The 22,667-nt window shown below is 38.0% G+C and overlaps 1 protein-coding gene across 1 annotated transcript in view; it reads left to right on the top strand.

The window, feature by feature from the left end:
* Positions 1 to 6,341, top strand: part of SEC22B (SEC22 vesicle trafficking protein homolog B (S. cerevisiae)) — a 22,960-nt gene extending 16,619 nt beyond the window's left edge. Inside the window, exons 4-5 of the mRNA XM_011933037.1 lie at positions 380 to 526; positions 4,366 to 6,341. Of these exons, the coding sequence (XP_011788427.1) occupies positions 380 to 526; positions 4,366 to 4,520 (302 nt within the window). The 3' untranslated portion in view covers positions 4,521 to 6,341. The remainder of the gene's footprint in view (positions 1 to 379; positions 527 to 4,365) is intronic.
* The last annotated feature ends 16,326 nt before the right edge of the window (positions 6,342 to 22,667 follow it).

The following is a 22,667-nucleotide window of genomic DNA, read 5'->3' on the forward strand; positions in this document are numbered from 1 at the left end:
TTTTTTTTTTGAGGCAGAGTCTTACTCTGTCACCCAGGCTAAAGTGTGGTGGGGGGCGTGATCTCGGCTCACTGCACCCTCTGCCTCCCAAGTTCAAGTGATTCTCCTGGCTCCGCCTCCCGAGTAACCGAGATTACAGGCGTGTGCCACCATACCCGGCTAACTTTTTGTGTTTTTAGCAGAGACGGGGTTTCACTGTGTTAGCCAGGATAGTCTTGATCTCCTGACCTCATGATCCTCCTGCCTTGGCCTCCCAAAGTGCTGGGATTACAGGCGTGAGCCACCACGACTGGCCAACTCAGAACTTTTAATTTCCTACCTCAGTACTTCAATGGCTGTGAAAGAAATTGTTCGTGGACACTTTTCTTCATCATTCTAGATACCTTCATTCAAAAAACCAAGAAGCTCTACATTGACAGTCGTGCTCGAAGAAACCTAGGCTCCATCAACACTGAATTGCAAGATGTGCAGAGGATCATGGTGGCCAATATTGAAGAAGTGTTACAACGAGGAGAAGCACTCTCAGGTATCTAAAAGCAATGAGTCTTATGAAGAAATGGTTCTCATTCCATAGACAAGGATAGCTCATTTTGCAGTGCCTTTTATGCTGTTAGATTCTACCTAGGACTGTTAAGAATTTATCTCCCAGAAGTACATTACATTACAATGCTTCCAATATGATGTGTTTTTTTCCTAGCGTGATTAGTTTTTGTTGAGTTGGAACAGTGTAAAGGACTCATCCATATTAGAAGCAATGATTAATTCTAAGATATTCACAAAATTCAGTAAATTATATACAGAAACACTGTATAAGTTAAGGGAAATGAAAAGAATGAGAGAAAATTGTCAACGATTTATTGCAGTGGTTTTTAGAGTAGCCTCTTTGGGAGACTTTACTGCTGCCAGATCAATCTTTATAAAATGCCATTTTCATCAAGGCATTCCTCTCTGAAAAACTTTTAAATCTGGAACTACAAGATAAGATCCAGTCTGACTTATTTTTCCATCAGTCAGCCATTGTTATTGAGAGCTTGTTATTTGTAGGGCATTGTGCTCTATATATGGAAAATAAGGATGCAAATGTCTATCATTCTCTAGTTCACAAACATTCTGCTGCAGCCACACCAGCTTCTTCACTATCCTTAGTGGTCTATTCTGCCTTAATGCTGGACCTGTTCTATAAGACGTGCATAAGAACTGCCTCATTAAAGAAGCCTTCTCTGATCCTTATAGGCTGTATCACATTAATCTCTTCTGTACTTTAAACTCCTAAAGCACTTAGTAACATAGTGTTTTTAAAACATATTACATGTATGTGTGTTTACTTAATTTACCTTAAATATACATATTTATTAAATACCTAACTTACATATTAAATATATATTAAATATATTTCCATATAACATAAATATATATTTCATATATTTAAATATTTATATTAAAGCAGGTAAACATATTTGGATAATTAAATATTTTTATATAATTTCATATATTTATTTTTTTGCGACAGAATCTTGTTCTGTTGCCCAGGTTGGAGTACAGTGGCACGATCTTGGCTCACTGCAACCTCCACCTCCTGGGTTCAAGCGATCCTCTTACCTTATACTCCTGAGCAGCTGGGGCTATAGGCGTGTACCACCACGCCTGGCTAATTGTTGTAGTTTTTTAGTAGAGATGGGGTTTTGCCATGTTGTCCAGGCTGATCTCAAACTCCAGGGCTCAAACAATCCAACCACTTCAGCTTCCCAAAGTGCTGGGATTACAGGCATGAGCCACCACACCCAGCCCTTGATATAAAAGTGTAGGTAATTAGGTAAAATTAGGTTAAAAGTATATGTATATTTACCTGATATTTAAATATTACCTAAGTGTTTAATGTGGACATGTAAGCTCTTTAAATACAGTGTTTACGTATTTTATATCTGTTTCACATACTTCTTACATATCGCCCATAGTAATGGTCACAAATAGGTTCCTTTTTTTTTTGAGATGGAGTCTAGCTCTGTCGCCCAGGCTGGAGTGCAGTGGCGCGATCTCGGCTCACTGCAAGCTCCGCCTCCCCGGTTTACACCATTCTCCTGCCTCAGCCTCCCGAGTAGCTGGGACTACAGGCGCCCACCATCTCGCCCGGCTAGTTTTTTGTATTTTTTAGTAGAGACGGGGTTTCACCGTGTTGGCCAGGATGGTCTCGATCTCCTGACCTCGTGATCCACCCGTCTCGGCCTCCCAAAGTGCTGGGATTACAGGCTTGAGCCACCGCGCCTGGCCACAAATAGGTTCCTTAATAAGTATTTTTGAATTCAGCCATGCTATATATTCATTAGTAAATGAGTTTTCTTTTATTATGAACTACAAACTTTAACTTTTTTGTGAGTAGTGAGCAGTTATTCATTTACCTTCGCACTCTTTAAATATCAAATTTCGAGTGAGTGAGTGTGTAAGTTTTTGTCATACAGACTTGCAATTCCTATATAGGATAAAGTAGACTAGCACAGGAATTTTTCTTGTATCACTCATGCAAGACTCTAAATTCCTTAAAGGCAGGGATCATATACATTTTGATCATTGTTGTATCCTCAGCACTTCACAGGGTGCCTGTAACATAAATATTTGTTAAATGACTTCTCTAAGCAATAGCTTTGTCTTTATGTTATCCTGTATTTCAAAATGTTCATGTATAAATTCTCTCAACTATGACTTGTTTCACATGGTCTAATAATTGTTCCTCTGCTGAGTTATTCTCAGCAGATTTAGATTTATTGAGCACTAACTATATACCAGGCCCTGTTCTAGGCATTCAGGATATAGCAGCAAACACAATAATTTAAAATCCCTGTCCAGTGGAGTGTATATTCTTGTAGACTCTGTAAAAAGATGCCCTATGCATTGTCATGGTTATTTCTCAGTCCCTGACTCTTTTTTCCTGGCTAGATGTTTTTCTTACTCATGTGATCAGTTGCTAATTCAGACGTGGCTGTCATGCCTGTGTTATTAAGTAACGCCATGTTTCCCAATCAAAACCAGTCTCTATTAAGCAACTCCAAATATTCCAAAAGCATTCTTTAAGGAAGAAACAATCAGATTGCAAAATAGTTTTTCTTAAATTTAAAGAAGTGAAAAGTTTGATCAAAATTTATTATGTCAAATGGAGAGTTTGTGTTTATTATTCAAATATGCCCTATATTTTAATCTGGTCTAGCTTGTGTCTATCTGGCTATTTCTCTAAGTGCTTAGTTAACTGTTATAAGAAGATAACATTACAAATGTCCTTGGGGGTGAAAAAACTTGCCAGAAAATGCTAAAAAGCTTAATTTACTTGGGGTTTTTTTGGTAGTACTTCTTATTATATTTTAGTTACAACTTTCCTGTGTCTATTGAAATATAAATCCTGGCCGGGCGCGGTGGCTCAAGCCTGTAATCCCAGCACTTTGGGAGGCCGAGACCGGTGGATCACAAGGTCAGGAGATCGAGACCATCCTGGCGAACACGGTGAAACCCCGTCTCTACTAAAAAATACAAAAAGCTAGCCGGGCGAGGTGGCGGGCGCCTGTAGTCCCAGCTACTCTGGAGGCTGAGGCAGGAGAATGGCGTAAACCCGGGAGGCGGAGCTTGCAGTGAGCTGAGATCTGGCCACTGCACTCCAGCCTGGGCGACAGTGAGACTCTGTCTCAAAAAAAAAAAAAAAAAAAAAGAAATATAAATCCTGATAGCTACTTCATAGTAGTCTTTACTTTGTGGTTTAGCAGTCATCATTGAAGTATAGCTTAAGACTGTGTTTGGTTAGTTGAATTGTCTGATTATCTGAGTTTGTTTTATATAGATTATCATTATCGTTTTTCAAAATATAAGAGAATATGATTCAGACCATTAGAAGATTATGAAGATAGTAATTATTAACATGTAACAATTATTATAATTTATCATGTGCAGGCATTGTTGCTCACTTTACAGGCAATCTCATGTACATACAACCTTATGACATAGTTACTATTATTATCCCTATTTTATAGACGAAGAAACTAGGTTTTAAATTGGTTACATGTCTTGACCAATGTCACATAACTGATACAGGTGATATCTGCACCAAAGAGTCTGAGGCCAAAACCTGCACTTCTAACCACCTTACTATATAGCCTCAAAAATTCAGACATAATCTGATCTGATAATTTTAAACTGTATTATAGATTTTACAGTGTTTCAGGATCATCAATTAGTATATGTAATGTTAGCCTTAAAATAAAAATGGTGGTTTAAGATTCATGGTTGTTGCAGTGCTGCTCATTTTGGTTATGTTTAATGCCTTAATACTTTTGGCAAAATACTTCCAAGGACTAATTAATGTTTTCCTTTTTTCCTCTTTGACAGCATTGGATTCAAAGGCTAACAATTTGTCCAGTCTGTCCAAGAAATACCGCCAGGATGCGAAGTACTTGAACATGCGTTCCACTTATGCCAAACTTGCAGCAGTAGCTGTATTTTTCATCATGTTAATAGTGTATGTCCGATTCTGGTGGCTGTGAAATAATGAATACAGTCACTGGTAAGGGAGAACCTAGAACCCAGTAGGTGTATATTTTCAGGAAACTGAGCTCACAGAGATGTGTATTAGAATCCAAGTGGAACTTCTGCCTCTAAAGACCTTGAAAGAAAAGAGATGTCCTGAAAATGAAAGGTTACACCTCATTTAATGAAGCTTAACCCTATGTAGAAAGTCTGTTTCAGGGGCAGAGGCTTTCTCTGGGTGCTAAGCCATATATGTTAGGGAACAGTAGATTGTTATTTCGTTTTTTTCCCTTCCAGTGCATTTTAAAAACAGCACTGACTGGGGCATTCTCATTCTCTAATGGAGCCATCAATGAGATTTAGTCAACCTGTGCTAGCAACATTCTGAAATTCCTTCAAAGAAGGCAGTCCTTTGGGACGGTTTTTTTTTTTTTTTTTTTTTTTTTTTTGACTCTAATCAACATTCCTTTTGTTGGTGACATTTGTGATTTTCAATAATCTGAGTTTTTGATGGCCTTTTAAACAAGACTCCAGTATGTGAAGGTTAATTGCTGTGCTCCACAGATCTTGTCTATTGGCCCCTGTAGAAAGTTAACCTTTGTTGTTTTCCTTTTATAATTTGCTTATTGCACAATTGCTTTAGGGTTAAGTGAATTATATTAAGATACCTTGAAATTATAGCACTCTTCGATTAAGAAGCTACAATGTTTCTCTCATTTACTCCTTAAACAAAATACTTAAATTAGTCTGGGTCATTATTACTTTTATTTTGCAGCATTTGGTTTGTACTAGTGTAAGACCAAGTATAGGATATGGATGAGGCCCCTGGCTTCATGAGAAGAAAGGAAGGCCCAGGTTATAATTACAGCTTTCTCCTGCCCCTTCTTTACTTTCTCTACCACAATTTTCTCCACTGTTTGTTTTCCTCCTGCCACAATTTGCTAACATTTAAAAAATTTTCCTGCACCCAGTAGTTTCATGTCCTGTAGACATCCTCTTAGGACATTCTCAAATTTCAAAATAAAAAACATTCATTTATGTAGTTAATTAAATTTAAAGTTTTTCCAGATCAACTACTCAAACTACTAAATACATTTACCTGAGAAAAAGTCTCTGAGAGCACTTCATTCCTGTTTTGGTTCATGTAAATTCTCTGAGAATGTTCTAGAGATAGATAACTCATTTACAGTGGTTTCTATTAACTAATTAAAGTACCCATGATTTTTTCCTTTTCTGCTCAGGGATAATGGGGATTTCCTTTTACCTTCTGAGGTAGAATTTTTTAATGGGGAAAATAGGCCTTTTAAATATTATCGCAAGGGTCTACAATATAACGTAAAACTCCTGTACATACTGCAGATATTTCTTTAAATTGTACAGGAAAATGAGCGAACTTTTTATTTCTTAATATCTTTGGCGAAAACTTTAACCAGTAAGCAATTTTATAACCCTGAGGGATCCTCAAAGATACTATCCTGATTCCTGGTAAGGAAAAAAATATTATTTCCTTATAACAAGGCAAGGAGGAATGCTATTTTATTCCTGATAATTTATAGAACTAGAATTTTTTTTCTTTTATGGACCTAAATCTGCCAATTGGGAATTTTGTGCATGCAATATGAAGTTACTTTTTATAGATAATAAGTGCTTTTAAGTCCCTAAAAGGCTCCTAAGTAATGATGATGTTGATAATAAAAGCCTTCGAAAGGCTGAAAACCTAAATAGTGGTACCATAGTATTTGGAGCTTCTATAGGAGTGGAGAGGGGCAGCTCATTGTTGAGAGTTGCATGCTGCAACCTAATGGTCAGCAATGAAATAAATACTTCTAGAATATTCACTTCAGTGTGAAGTTTTATTATCTAGTTAATTTATATACATACATCCTTTGTAGATACATTTCTCTCTAATCTTGTTGGGCTAATTAAGAAAGGGATGGGGTAAATGTCAACAAAGGAAGAAGAAAGTGGTTTAAGATCAAGGTGGCAGAAAAATTAGAGAACAAGAATATCGTAATATGGCTCCTGGTTTTCTTTATAAGAGGCAGTGGGAAGATCTGACTAGATGAAATGTATCAGCAACCAAAGTGGCATCTAAAATAGAGTGGGATAAATAGTGTATGGGGTTATTGGAGGCACATTAAGAAAGGACACCTAATTTATTTTGGGAAGAAGTATGGTAAGAGAAGACTTTCTAGAGAAGGAGAATGGGGCATTCTAGGGAGAGTCAGTGGCATGCGCAAAGGCATGAATAAAGACAGCGAGGCATATTTTGGAAATGTAACAGCTCGGTTCAGCTTAGCCCATAGGGTAAGCACAGACAACAGAGGAGACTTGAGGAATGAGAACTAGATTGGTACACTATCATAAAGGGACTTGTCTACCGTGCAGGGGATTTTAGACTGTCTTAACGGCAGTGGCAAAGGATGGCATCAGATTTATAGTTTCAAGTGGTCATATAGGCCTTGGCATAAAAGATATATTAGGGAGGAAGCCTGGAAGTAGGGAAATGAAAATAAGGAGCCATCAAAGGCAGAATGAAACTTAGGCAGATTTCAAGTGATTTTCAAGAAAGTTGTGATCAGAGGCACCAGATAATAACTATTACATAACACTTTCTTTGTTAGGAGCTTATTTCTCACACTGACCAAACCTTTTGAAGTAAGTACTCTTCACACCACTATATAAATAAACTTTACAAAGGATTCTGCTCTAAGACATGAGAGAGTTAAGTAATTTGCCCAAAGTCACAGAGTTAGAAAGTAATAGAGCTAAGATTAGAACCTAGGCAGTTTGGCTCCAGAGTCTGTGCTCTTACCCTGTATTACCACCAAGAGGTCAAATAAATACCAAAAAATGTATTTTCGAATTTAACAACGAGGAACTTAATCATACAGGCAGAAGTAATTCCAGAGCACTGGGGACAGAAGCCAGATTGTCATATGGGTTAAAGAGTGTGTAAACTACTAGGAAGTAAAGACATAGAACTACTCTCACAAGATAAATAACTTTTCTGGTTATTATGACACTGAACTTCATGGCTTGTTTTAATTAAGACATCTTACAAGTGTCAAAATTTGGAAATATTTGGACACTATACACTCTGTTTTTTTAAATGTCTGACAATTGTTCTTGAGCATTTCAAGAAACCTTTGAAAATCTGATGAAAGGTATGTGCCATTACTCTAGAAAAAATGTTCCTGTGTACATGCACATTAAGTATCACATACTGTTTCAGGCTGTTCAAAGACTACAAGTCTGTTCATGACCTAATGGTCCGTGTTCCCTCAGTTAAGAGCTCCAGAGATATAGGATGTGAAACTCAAAGGTAAGTACCCAGAGCCATGAAAACTCCATTTGTGACTTGGAAGAATTCTACAATTTGAATTAACTTTGTGGAGAGAGAGATATTTTCGAAAAATTTTGTGTACCAAAAAAAATTCATATCAAATAATATTTTCCTGTAGTACATTCAAGGATCTGGTTTCACAGCAAAAAATTGTTTTGGTCTCAGTTCCTCAAAATCACATTTAAGGAGCTTGAGATTTATATTTTCTACTTAGTAAGTCTTACAAAAACAAGAAGGAAAATGGATAATCATTTCTGCACACATAGGATTTAATAAAACATGTATAATAAAATATCTCATATTTTAAATTTCCACCCTATTGGTAGCTTTCATGACAAAGGGCTCGGGTGCTGGTGGCCATACAATTAAGGTTTTTGGTTAGTTTTGTTAGCAGAACTAGCTGACTCCTACCCTGGTGGGTTTTTCTTTTGTTTGTTTGTTTGTTTGTTTTCCCAGATGGCTCAGGAGGAAGGAAAATAGCAGTCATTGTATGTGTGACAGAATTTGAGATAGAATGAGCATATTGAGTCTCACATCCTATTCTTGTTACTGTCAGGCAGGGTTGACCTAGCAGTGTAAAACTATCACAAGCAATTTAGTCACTCAGTTCTCATAAGGTTTATTTCAAGTACTGTAATAATTCATGTTTAGATTAGAAAAGTCACTAGAAATTTGACTTCCATATAGTAATCTATACTTTTTTCTCTCATTTCCTTCATTTTTTGAGCCATAAGTATAAGGCACTTTACAGGTATTTTTACAATTGTTATAAGCATTTTTCTTTGCTTGCCCAAGGTCACATAGCTAGCAAGTTAAAGTAGATTCAAATCCAGGCCTGCTAGATAACCAAATTATTATTTAAGAGTACTTTTCACTACTCCTAAATAATGACACAGATATGTTTGTCTTACATATTTCACTTTATTGTCAAGTTATTAGTATGTTTATTTTCAAAAGATATTTTTTGCAATTTCTTTTTATTATTCTGTACTTTTTAAATTTACTTCTTTATCACCTCTTCCTTTATTCTTTTAAAATAATTTTTGCTTTTGTTATTTTGTTTTCCCTTTTTTACTCTTGGTTTGTAATACATCTTTCCTTATTTGCTCCTTTCTCATTTGATCTCAGTGTTAATCCGTTTTCCACATCTGATTCACTAAAATTTTAGGCCTTAAAAAAAAAAATTCCTGATTCTCCTATGTCCGTTTGCCCATTCTCTTCTCCTTGCCTCACTTCTTTTATCTTTTTCCATTTTACTTTCATTTTTTGTTTCCCTAGATGTTTTTACATATAAGTTAATGTATTGTTGCAATTTTGCATCTGTAAATTAGAGCTTCAGATTCAACTGAGTGTATTCATTCTTTATTTTTAGGCCTAAATTTATCTTACCTTTTACTGATTTTATAATATACTATGCTCTTTCATTTTAGTCTGCACATATTAGCCAAAGAAGATAGGCCCCTGTTTTAAGAAGTCTCTGTAAAAAATGTCAAGCATGACAAGAATTCTTCAAGAAACAAGCTCCTCTAGTTTGTCTTCTATATTTAGAGCTTCAGCGGTTACCTGCATTACTGGTAACTCCCAAATATACCTTCAAACTTGTTTTTTGGGCCCAAGTTTTTTTGCTTCTTATATATCTGTTTTGAATATCCCATAAATACTTAAAAACCACATGATCATCTCAATAGATGCAGAAAGGGCTTTCAATAAAATTCAACATCCCTTCATGTTAAAAACCCTCAGCAAACTAGGCATCAGAGGAACATACTTCAAAATAAGAGCCATCTATGATAAGCCCACAGCCAACATCATACTGAATGGGCCCAGTGCTAGAAGTATTCCCCTTGAGAACCAGAATAAGACAAAGATGCCCACTCTCACCAATCCTATTCAACATAGTACTGGGAGTCCTAGCCAGAGATAACAAGTAAGAGAAAGAAATATAAGACATACAAGGAAAAGAGGAAGTCAAACTATCTCTGTAGACAATATGATTCTGTAGAAAACCCCATAGTCTTTGCCTAAATGCTCTTTGATCTTATAAACAATTAGCAAAGTTTCAGGATACAAAATTAATGTACAAAAATTAGTGGCATTTCTATACACCAACAGCATTCAATCTGAGGGTCAAAATCAAGAACACAATCTCATTCACAATAGCCATATACACACAAAAATACCTAGAAATATGGATAACCAGGGAGGTGAAAGATCTCTACAACAAGAATTACAAAACTGCTCAAATCAGAGATGACACAAATGGAAAAAGATTCCATGCTCACGGATAGGAAGAATTAGTATTGTTAAAATGGCTGTGTGTACTTCCCAATGCAGTTTATGGATTCAATGCTATTCCTGTCAAACTACCAGTGACATACTTCACAGAATCAGAAAAAAAACCCTTAAAATTCACAAGGAACTTAAAAAAGAGCCAGAATAGCCTAACAATGTTAAGCAAAATGAGCAAAGCTGAAGGCATTACACTACCCAATTTCAACTATACTACAAGGCTTCAGTAACCAAAACAGCATGGTACTGGTACAAAAACAGACACATAGAGCAATGGAACAGAAAAGAGAGCCCAGAAATAATGCTGCACGCCTATGATCTGATATTTGAAGAAAGTTGACAAAAACAAGCCATGAGAAAAGGACTCCCTATTCAATAAATGATGCTGAAATAACTGGCTAGCAATATGCATAAGATTGAAGCTGGACCCCTTATGCCATATACAAAAATCAACTCAAGATGAAGTAAAGACTTAGATATAAAACCTAAAACTATAAAAGCCTTGGAAGGCCGGGCGCGGTGGCTCAAGCCTGTAATCCCAGCACTTTGGGAGGCCGAGACGGGTGGATCACGAGGTCAGGAGATCGAGACCATCCTGGTCTACACTGTAAGACCCCGTCTCTACTAAAAAATACAAAAAACTAGCCGGGCGAGATGGCGGGTGCCTGTAGTCCCAGCTACTCGGGAGGCTGAGGCAGGAGAATGGCGTAAACCTGGGAGGCGGAGCTTGCAGTGAGCCGAGATCGCGCCACTGCACTCCAGCCTGGGCGACAGAGCGAGACTCCGTCTCAAAAAAAAAAAAAAAAAAAAAAAAAAAGCCTTGGAAGATAGCCTGGGAAATACTATCCTGGAATAGGAGCTGGTAAAGATTTCGTAACAAAGATGCCAAAAACAATTGCAACAAAACCAAAAATTGACAAATGGAATCTAAAGAGCTTTAGCATAGCCAAAACCAAAACAGTGAACAGAGTAAACATAACCTACATCATGAGAGAAAATATTTGCAAACTATGCATACTACAGAATTCTAATATCCAGAATTTATAAGGAACTTTATAAGCAAAATACAACCCCATTAAAAAGTGGGCAAAGGACAGGAACAGACATTTTTCAAAAAAAGACACATGTGGCCAAGAAGCATATGAAAACATGCTCCATATCACTAATTAGATAAATGCAAATCAAAACCAGAATGATACCATCTCATACCAATCAGAATGGCTATTACTAAAAGTCAAAAAGTAATAGATGCTGGTGTGGTTGCAGAGAAAATGGAACACTTATATACTGCTAATGGGAATGTAAATTAGTTCAGCCATTGTGCAAAGCAGTTTGGTGATTTCTCAAAGAACCTGAAACAGAATTACCACTCGGCTCAGCAATCCCATTATTGGATATATACTCAAAGGAACATAAATTGTTCTGCCGTAAAGACACATGCACACGTATGTACATTGCAGCACTATTAACAATAGCAAAGACACGGAATCAACCTAAATGCCCATCAGTGGTAATCTGGATAAAGAAAACGTGGTACATGTACACCATGAAATATACAAAGCCATAAAAAAAAGAGATTATGTCCTTCGCAGCAACATGGATGGAGCTGGAGGCCATTATCCCAAGCTAAATTATGTAGGAACAGAAAACCAAATACCGCATGTTCTCACTTATAAGTGGGAGCTAAACATTGAGTATACATGTACACAAAGAAGGGAACAACAGACACCAAGGCTTACTTGACAGCAGAGGGTGGGAGGAGGGAGAGGATAGAAAAACTACCTGTTGGGTTATATGCTTATTACCGGGTAACAAAATAATCTGTACACCAAAACCTTAAATAAAAGTTTTTTTAAAATGTAAAATAAAGCATACAGCAAAACAAGACACCTGGTAAAGTTCTGCTCTTCTTTCAAAGACCCAGCTCAAATGTCTGTTTTATAAAGCCTTTCTGACATTCTCATACCCTCCTTCTCTCTGACCTGGAAGAAGTTATGTTTTCATTCTCCCACAATAACTTGTTCATATTTATGTTATAAAACCTACAAATTTAAACTAGCAGTCAGTGCGTACTTATTTGTCTCCTTGGCTACGTGCCTTATGAGATGCCTGAGGCCGGGTGCGGTGGCTCAAGCCTGTAATCCCAGCACTTTGGGAGGCCGAGACGGGCGGATCACGAGGTCAGGAGATCGAGACCATCCTGGCTAACACGCTGAAATCCTGTCTCTACTAAAAATACAAAAAATTAGCTAGGTCTGGTGGCGGGCGCCTGTAGTCCCAGCTACTCAGGAGGCTGAGGCAGGAGAATGGCGTGAACCTGGGAGGCGGAGCTTGCAGTGAGCCGAGATAGCACCACTGCACTCCAGCCTGGGCAACAGAGCAAGACTCCATCTCAAAAAAAATTAAAAAAAAGTAAGAAATGTTTTACCATACTCAAGAAACTGGTTTTACGGCTTAGTTTTGACCAACTGATGGCAATTCGTACCTGCTAAACTCCCAGGTTTTTACTTGCTGGTTGTGTAGGTAGGCAGTGAGGTTTGTTGGACTGGGCATGCAGGGACAAGCAGTTAGGCCAATACACGGACTGAAGATAATATCTATCTGCCTTTTGTTTAGTTATTTGCATAAATATGCAGAGTGGGCTTATTTACACACTTAGAGCTTTAGAATAAAATAACTTTGACTTTCAAATTGGTTATTCTTGATTTTTAAAAATTTTTATACTCCACTTTTTCTTCCGTCTTTCTCAAACTCATTTTTCCCTAGTAGCAGAGTCGAGACTTACTTAATGTTAACAAAACTCTGCTTGCTTTAAAGAATGTTCTAAGAAGAAGAAGCAGAAAAAGACGCTAAAGAACTTCCAAGCAAAAGTTTAAGAAGTTCTGCTATAGCCCATCCACTTGTTTGTGGAATTTAAATATATCCATTTTTGCCACAATAACAGCGTAGCCTTGCTAGAATCATGTACAAAGCAGCAGATTTTATTCTATAAATTATTGGACACTATGGTGTAAAATAGACATTGCTGAGGAGGGATGTAACTGCAACAGAAACAAATTACTTACATTGCATGCAGTAGGTAAGTGGGTGAAAAGAGCATGTGAGTCAGGAGATGACCTCAAGGCCCAGCTCAGCACTCCTCTAGCAGAACTTTAGGGAAGGTTTTTAGGCACTATGTACTTCAGGTTCCCCATGTGAAAATGAGAATAATGTCTGTTCTGCCTACTTCATGTGAACTATTTGAGAATAAAAGAAGGTAAAATGCAATAATGGTCATGAAGATTTTGTAAACCTTGACGTGATGTACAAGTATACCATACTCTACCACTTTTATTACTATTATAACTGTTTAGAAAAGCATTTGTGACCAGTACAATCCAGCCTTTTCTCTGGAGACTAACATCCAGTTTCATAGTTATTTTACTTTTGATAGGGAAAAGGGAATTAATTCCTGTTACATACTGCAATATTTAGGATCCTCTAGCAGTCATTTTTTCAGGCTATGACTTCATGTTCCCAGAAGAGGGCAGCAAAACTCCAAAGGCGCTGCCTTTTCCTCAATTAGAGTGACTAAAGCAGCTTTTCCTTGAGAGGAAAAGAACTATACTGTAAAGAACAGCCCTTTTAAAATGATGGTATTTAGGTGACAAAGCTAATCCTATTACAATAAAGATCATATCATTCATTCCAAATAACATTTTTCCTTTTCTCTGTCCTGTGAACAAAATAATTGACTGCTTCTTTAATCTCATGTTAATAATTTGACTTATACTTCCAGAAACTCCTACCCATGTTTTTCCATTTAACCCTAGATTCATAGATCTTACTTAGTACCAGTTTTTAAATAAATTGTTTTGTATATGTAAGAGAAAAGGTGTTCAGTCCTGATTTATAGTTTAGGATGCCTACCTAAGTCCAAAGAATGGTACTCAGCAGTGTCTAAATATGTTCCTATCATAGCCTATATGTTTGTCATTCAGATAAAATGTTATCTACATCTAATCTTTCTCATTCTTTCATTATTCAAATATCCCCGTGCTTTTCTATGTTTAATCAGTGAACTATCTTGTGATGACAAGAGCAAGTAACATTTGAACTGTTCTTAGGCCAGAGGTTGCAATTTTTTTTTTTTTTTTTTAGTCAAAAAATCAGACCTTGGTGATGACTTGAGCAGTAGGATATAAATAACTCCCACAAGCTTAGCGTTCCAATAATGGAACACTAGGCATATTAATAGCATATAAAGTGCCATCACAGACATGTTTTCCCTTTGATACTCACCATAGCCCTGTGAAGTTGATAGCTACTATCCCCCATTTTACAGATAAATTTTCTAATCTGTATTCAAAATAGCTGATCTTTGCTTGAAGAAAAAGTCTAGAGGGACACCATATCTGTCAAGAGAGCTCCAAGGGGTGGGTAATTTCTTTCATAATTGCTAGAAGAGCCAATTCTGAATGTGAGGCTTTTTCCGTCTGCTTTATTTCAACCAGAGATGGAATAGGAAGGCTTTCAGTTACAGTTTATCAATTCCTTCTGCTTTTGCCAGTTAATCTCTAGCTTTGCTCTTTTGAAAAAACTACCATTTCCCACTCCACTTCTGCTACCACCACCACCAAGTCAGAGTCCTCTTTCTATTCCAGCCAAACCTCTTCCTGTTCTTGAGAATTGCATCACATTCTTGGCTTAACGTAACCAACACCCCCACATTGGCACCAGGGAGTGTGTAGCCCTTCTTTATTGGCTGAAAGTTCTTGTCTGGTGCATGGAATAAGTCACTCACTTCCTGAATTTCAGCCCTGGCTAAATTTGCTTCTGGAAAAACATATATCTATTCCTCAGATTTTTGTTTGTTTGTTTGCAAATCTCCTTCACTCCAGCCCTGTACTGGAGTGAGCAAGATTTACCAAATAGGGACAGCGTGAAAGGGAATTTAGAGGGTAGAGGTAGAGGGAAAAGGAATAGTATGTGTAGCTTGCTGAATGAGACGTCTGCTCTTGCTGTTTCCATTTCTTCACTTCTCACACAATTTTTAACCCAATCTAATCTGGCATTGGCTCCCATTGTATTGAAAGGTCTTTAACTCAGGACACTAATGCCCTCTCACCTCCCATATTACTAAATCCAGTAGATACATCAGTCTTTATCTTACTTCACATCAGAGTAGCATCTGATGCTTTTGATCACATCCTCTTTGATAGACTCACTCTTCCTTTGCACTATTTTTTCCCTATCTCAGTCATGGGTCTTCAACATCCTTTGCCAGCTGCCCTTTATCTACTCCTAAAGTGCTGGTGTTCCTCAGAACCCTGTTCTACATCAGTCTCTTTTCTCTCTAAACACTTTCTGTGAGAAATATTATCCCTTTCCATGGCATTATTGGGATCTATCTGCCAATTATTTCCAAATTTCTATCTTCCCTAAACTCTGGATTCATATATTCGACTGCTTTCCAGAACTTCTTCAGTTGGAAATTCCTGAAAGCATATTAACCAACTCCCTCCCTCAAATCTATTCCTCTAATAATGCTCCTTATCCAAACATATGCCACACCACCTACTCAGTTTTTCTAGGCAGAAATGTAGGATTCATCCTTAATGACTCTTTTGCTCACCTTCCAAATTCAGTCAATAACCAAGTTCAGTATAATCTGCATATTTGAATCCACCCACTTCTCCCTGTCCCCACTGGCCTAAGTGATCACCATCTCTGTGGCATTTTGCACATCCCTTTACTAGTTTCCTGCCCCCAGGTTTCTCCCCTTGGATCATTTTCCACAAACCAGATGGTTCTTTATGTAAATGCAGTTCTGTAAATTCATGACTTGTGTTTAAAATCCTTTAGTTGCTTCTCACTGTCCTTAGGGTGGGGTCCGAACTTCTTATCACGGTTCATAAGCCTCTCATGATCAGTAACCTGCCATCAGTCTGAACTCCACTCACACTGACCTCCAGTGTTTCAGACACACCCTGCTTCCTTTTGCCTCTAGGCCTTCATAGATGCTGTTTCTTCTGCTCGGAGCATTCTACTGTAGGGTCTCTAACATATGTAGACTAAATTCTAGCCTCAAATTATCATTTATCTTATTCCTGAATCAGAACTGAACTTGGATACTTAATATTTTATTCTTGAATTAAAACCAGGATTTATATTATCCTATGTATTTCTTTGAAAACTGCAGACAAGGGTATTTTCCAGTGAAACTGTATTTGAACTAATTAACTTAGGGTTCAGTTTTCGAAAATCATAGCTGAATGTAAACTGGAACTTTTTTTTTCATGGTACTGGAATGTTTTCTTGGTTGTTATTCATCATGACATTCTAGCTTTGGAATTTTTCATTTCCAGCTGACTTCTTGCAGACTCCTTTCTTACCTCTCAATCCCTTACCCTCTGGTTGCCCTATACTTGCCCCTAGATGGATCCAGTTTGCATGCAGTGGTAGCTGTTGTGAGGCTGCGGTTAAATAGAGCTGCTCAGACTGCAACAGGAAAGCATTGAATCGAAAGCAAAGGGGAGGAAGCACAAACCGATACCCACCACAAAGCTGCTGAGTGCCCAGCATGACCCAAGCCGCACCCTCTGATGAGGAGTCTTGTGGAGGAGTAAGAAGCCACAGACTTTAATAAACCATCAGCACAGCCTGTCCTCCACTTCCCTGATCCAGCCTTCCTGGGCCACCATGAGTATCAGCAGGTACTGACCTAAGAAGCTGGGTGATGACAGAAAAGTGACCAGAAATGTAGAGGCCGGAGGAAGGTGCCCGAAATGAATGAGTGGAGACCATTTTATCTCAAACTCCCTACACAGTTCAGCGTGGTGAGCACGAAGTTCTGGGGCATAAGAATGTTTCTGAGGAGCTCACTGCTTGGAGTGATTCCCAGATGAAGACTCCTAAAAATGTTCCCTAAAAATGCCTTTGCTACCTGCCTGAAAGGCTGCTTCTAGTAGTGGCCAAAACAACTTATACAAATTTTATAACTAAAAATAAAGCCCTTGTGAGATACAGTTAAGAGAACTTTAAATTTACACTAAGATATGATGACTATTTTTAGATTATTTCCTGACTTCAATGGAGGGAGGAGAAAGGAAGGAGATGGAGCAGCAAAGACATATGTTACCTACTTAATGATTTCGCCCATGGCCTACCCTATTTACATTTGTCCCCTTTGCTATCAAAGGAGATATTAAGGAATTATAGGAAAGGGAATGAAAAATGTGGAAAAATATATAGGAACTAAGTGTAGATTTTAAACACCGGTAAGGCGGAGAACTCCTTGGAACTCTAGAGCTTCACAGTGGCTCTATAATTCACCTGCTCAGGTTCACTACCTCAGAATTTCAGAAGGTGAGATCTGGGCCCTACTTTTGCAGCTGGAAGGTCAGAACCCAAAGAATGGAGGTGACTGACTCAGTCTGGAGGAAAGGTTGCTTGGCTTGGCTGGAAGTGGGTGCTTGTGTCATCATAGAGCGCCAACCTCATACTTCAGATAACAGAACAGGAAATACTGTTAGTGCAGCTGGGAGAGCAGAGGACTGACTGTGTATCCAAGACCATTAAGTTATTTAGTCACCTCTTTGTGTTGTACTTTCTGTCCTACAAGGGACCAGAACTGGCTGTGGGGAGCTTGGGCAATAGATGAAGCAGGCCATCAGGCCAGTTCCTGTTCCTTGCAACTTTCTTGCCCTTCCTATCATGTTTAGCTTCTTCAATCTGCTCAACCCAGAAAGTCTTCCAAGACTGACATCATTACCACAGTTTAAATGGAAGAATCTTAGGCATTGTGACAGGAGACGGAGTAACAATTCTGGAGTAGAGGAACCGTCTCTCACAAGGCCTCTCTACTACAAATGGTAAAAATTTGTGCTTTATTTTAGCAAACACAACAACAGTGAATTGGAAAGGATCTAATAAAGGAAACAGAACAGCATTCGTAGCCAGATGACTTTGTTTTGAAACTATTCTTCCTTTCTTCCCTTCCTCTCTCCCTCCCTTCCTTCTTTCCTTCCCTCCTTCCCTTCAGAAAGGAAAGGACAGGGAGGATAGCCATAGAATGGGAAGCTCCTTAGACCTCAGAGGAATGCTGCAAGCTTCCTAAGTCTGAGTGCCTGCTCAGAGTTTGCCTACTTTCTTCAGTAGTCAAGGACATTCCTCAAGTTGTGTTTAATACCTATGCATGATCCAAACTGCAGTAGGTGGGTGACTGCATTCCCCAGGTGCAATCTTTCAGCATGTGACCTGATGTAGTACATTACATTCCTTAGACAAGGAAAAATTAGCAATATGAATACAAAGAGGGGAGGCAGAGAGTATAAGCTACTCTAAAACACTTAGTTATGAAAGAAGAAAGATTGGCTAGAGAGCATGTGTAATAAGGAATGAATTTCATTTTTTTAATTGAGAGAGGTTCAGGAATGTTTATATATTTGAGGAAAAAGCATAGTGAGAGATCTTAACAAGTCACTTCATTCCTAAGCTTTGATACCCCCATCTGAGGTGAGGAGGAGAGGAGAGGAGTTTCTATAAAGATTAAAATTAAATTAAAATCATATGCACAGTAGTGGCTTATATGCCGCAAAGCCCTTTACACATGTTAATTATTATAACTACTATAATATAGTGACTGTACAGATGAGTAAGCCCTGGTCACAGCTATTCTATTTTTTCTACCCTATATGACAGGACTGTCAAGAGGAGACAGGCTCTTGAGTAGGCAGGGCTAAGACACATAAATAAGAGGCTAATATTGATGTGATTTGTATCTTGACATGCTTTGAGCTTTTGGAGGATGGTGTGTATATGTGTGTGACTTACTAGATGCAATGATTTACCACTGTATTATTTATTTTAACTTGCCCTGTATTCTTATTTTAAAGATCTTACTTAAAACACGGACACATGTCAAATCCAGCATGTCTCTAAAAAGATCTAATGTTTGGAGAAAATTTTGGAAATATTCACAAACCATGCATGTGATAAAGGTCTATTCAGAATCTATAAAGAACTTAAACAATTCAACAAGCAAAAAATAACCCATTAACAAGTAGGCAGGCCAGGTGCAGTGGCTCACACCTGTAATCCCAGCACTTTAGAAGGCTGAGGCAGGCAGATCACTTGAGGTCTGGAGTTCAAGACCAGCCTGGCCAATATGATGAAAACTCCCCTCCTAAAAATACAAAAATTAGCCAGGTGTGGTGGTGCACACTTGTTATCCCAGCTACTCGGAAGGTTGAGGCAGGAGAATCACTTGAACTCAGGAGGAGGAAGCTGCAGTGAGCCAAGATGGCGCCACTGTATTCCAGCCTGGGTGACAAAGTAAGACTCCATCTCATAAACAATTAAATAAATAGAATACATTTAAAAAGCTGGAAAAGGACATGAACAGATACTTTTCAAAATAAGTCATACAAGCAGACAACAAACATGGAAAAATACTCAACATCACTAATCATTAGAGAAATGCAAATCAAAACCACATTGAGATACCATCTCACACCAATCAGAATGGCTACTATTAAAAAGCCAGGCCAGGCTCGGTGCCTCATGCCTGTAATCCCAGCACTTTGGGAGGCCAAGGAGGATGGATCACCTAAGGTCAGGAGTCTGAGACCAACTTGGGCAACATGGTGGAACCCTGTCTCTACTAAAAATACAAAAATTAGCCGGGTGTGGGGGCACATGCCTGTAATCCCAGCTACTCAGGAGACTGAGGCAGGAGAATTGCTTGAACCCAGGTGACAGAGGTTACATTGAGCCAAGATCGCACCACTGCACTCCAATCTGGGCGACAAAGCAAGACTGTCTCAAAGAAAAAAAAAAAAAAGTCAAAAAGCCACAGTTGGTGGTGAGGCTACCAAGAAAAGGGAATACTTACATACTGTTGGTGTGAATGTAAATTAGTTCGGCTACTGTGGAAAGTAGTTTGGTGATTTCTCAAAGAACTTAAAACAAAATTACCATTCAACCCAGCAATCTTCATTACTGAGTATATATCCAAAGGAAAATATACCACTCTACCCAAAAGACACATGCACTCACGTGTTCATCACAGCACTATTCACAATAGCAAAGACATGGACTCAATCTAGGTGTCCATCAACAGTGGATTGGATTTTTTAAAATGTGATATGTACATAGTATGGTATAATACACAGCCATAAAAAAGAATGAAATCATATCCTCTGAGCAACATGGATGGAGCTAGAGGTCATTATCCTAAGTGAATTAAGGCAGGAACAGAAAACCAAATGTGTTAGTATGTTTTCACAAGTGGGAGTTAAGCATTGGGTGCTCATGGACATAAAGATGACAACATTTGTGCACAAGTTTCTGTACGGAAATATGTTTTCATGGCTCTTGAGTAGATTCCCAAGATGAAGAATTGCTGCGTCATATGGGAAGTCTAATTTTAGCATTTAGAGGGACTGTCAAACTTTTCCAAAGTGGCTGAACCGTTTTACTTTCCCACTAGTAGTGTATGAGCTTTCCAACATCCACACATCCTTACCAACAATTGTTATTTTCTGCCTATATTATTATAGCCATTCTAGTGGGTGAGAAGTGATATCTCATTGTGCTTTTGATTTATATTTTCCTAGTGACTTTTCATGTGGTCATTTGCATGTTTTTCTCTTGAAAAATATCTTGTAATCATTTCCCCATTCCTAACTTAGATCATTTGTCATTTTTTATTGATTTGTGTTTTTTATATTCTAGTCCCTTATCAGATAGTATAATTTGCAAATATGTTCTCCTATTCTGTGGGGCTGTTCTTTCACTTGTTGGTGTCCTTTAAAGCACAAAAGTTTTTAATTTTGATTAAGTTCAACTTATCAACTTTTTTTTTCTCTTTTATTATTTGTGCTCTTGATGTTGCATCTAAGAAAGTACTGCCTAACTCAAAGTCACAAAGATTTACTGCTTAACTCAGGTCAAAAGAGTTAGTTTTCTTCTAAAAGTTTTATATTTTAGCTTCTACATTTAGGCCTATGATTCACTTTGAGTTAATTATTGTGTACGATCTTAAGCGTTGAAATTTTGCATGTGGATATCTAGTTGCCCAGCACCACTTGTTGAAAAGACCATTTTTTCCCCATTGAATTATCTTGGCTTTTTTGTTGAAAATCAATTGATTGTAACTGTTAGGGTTTATTTGTGATTCTCAATTCTGTTCCATTGATCTGTATGTTTATCCTTAGTCAGTAACACACTGTCTTGATTATTGTAGTTTTGTTGTAAGTTTTGAAATTGGGAAGTGTGAATCCACCAACTTTGTTCATCATTGTTTTGGCTTTTATGAGTCCCATGCATTTCCGTATACATTTTAAGAGCAGCAGAAATTTACAAGTTGTTTCTAAAATTCATAAAAAACCCTCACTTCTAAGAAACAATTAAAATATTTTCTTTCCGACCCAGGGTGAAATTGGATAAGGAGGACTGGGCAGGTACATTTTTGAGTTGTGGAGATGGGGGATGGGTCATTTGAAAGGGGGACCAACCTAATGGAGGAGGGGAATAAAGGAACCACAAAGTTTGGTAAACTTCCCACCCTGGTGAGAGGAATGTTTGTTCAGAGGAGGCAGTTTGTTCTAACACCAGGGAATATTATGAAAGATAATTGAAATTGTAAAGTCCATTGATCTCCCCAGAAGACAAAAAGGTCTCTAAGTAAGCAGTATTGTTAGCTTGTTGATTCTTATAGAAGAAGATTTTCATCCAACTAAGGGAAGCAGCTGGGCCTTTCTCAGGGCTGTAAGACAGGAAAAAAATGAAGAAATTCCCCTCTGTCTTTTCTTACCTCTCTCTGTGGCCAGCCCTAACTTTTGTCCATCTTTGTTACCCTTCCCTTTTATAAGCTCCCCAAAAAGAGAGAGAGGAGAAAGAGACAAAGAAGAAAACCATAGTGGGAGAGAGGGTTACAGATGCTGGGGATAGAGGAGGAATTCTGAAGCATTTCAAATTAAAGATCCCTAAGGTACTACTATGGGTGGAACCTACTAAGTAATATGATGACTTGTAGCAAGAGCCATAAGGATGATCACATCTTCAACTCAGTAATCCAACTCCTGGGAATTTATGTAAGGAAATAAGACATGCAAAAACTATGAGTGGGAATGTTAATGAAAATATTATCTATAATGGTGCAAACGGGAACAACCTAAATCTCCAGAATAGAAGCATGTTTTATGACATCATGGCATGTAAAGATGGCAGATTATAATACTAGCTTCACTGTCAAAATATACTCTGAATTGCATCACTTATTCTGTATTATGCTGGATCAAGTCACCATTATCCCTCACCTGAATTAGTGCAACGGCCTCCCAACTGACATTTCTGCTTTCAGCCTTGTTCTCCACCCCCAGTCTACTCTCAATACAGCACTCTTAGCAGTCCTTTAAAAACTTAATTGTAAAATTCATATGAAATCATAAAAGAGCCTAAATAGCCAAAGCAATCCTAAGCAAAAAGAACAAATCTGGAGGCATCACATTACCCAACTTCAAATTATACTACAAGGCTATAGTAA

Source organism: Colobus angolensis, unplaced genomic scaffold (genome assembly GCF_000951035.1).
Source record: "Colobus angolensis palliatus isolate OR3802 unplaced genomic scaffold, Cang.pa_1.0 Scaffold124, whole genome shotgun sequence".
NCBI lineage: Eukaryota > Metazoa > Chordata > Mammalia > Primates > Cercopithecidae > Colobus > Colobus angolensis.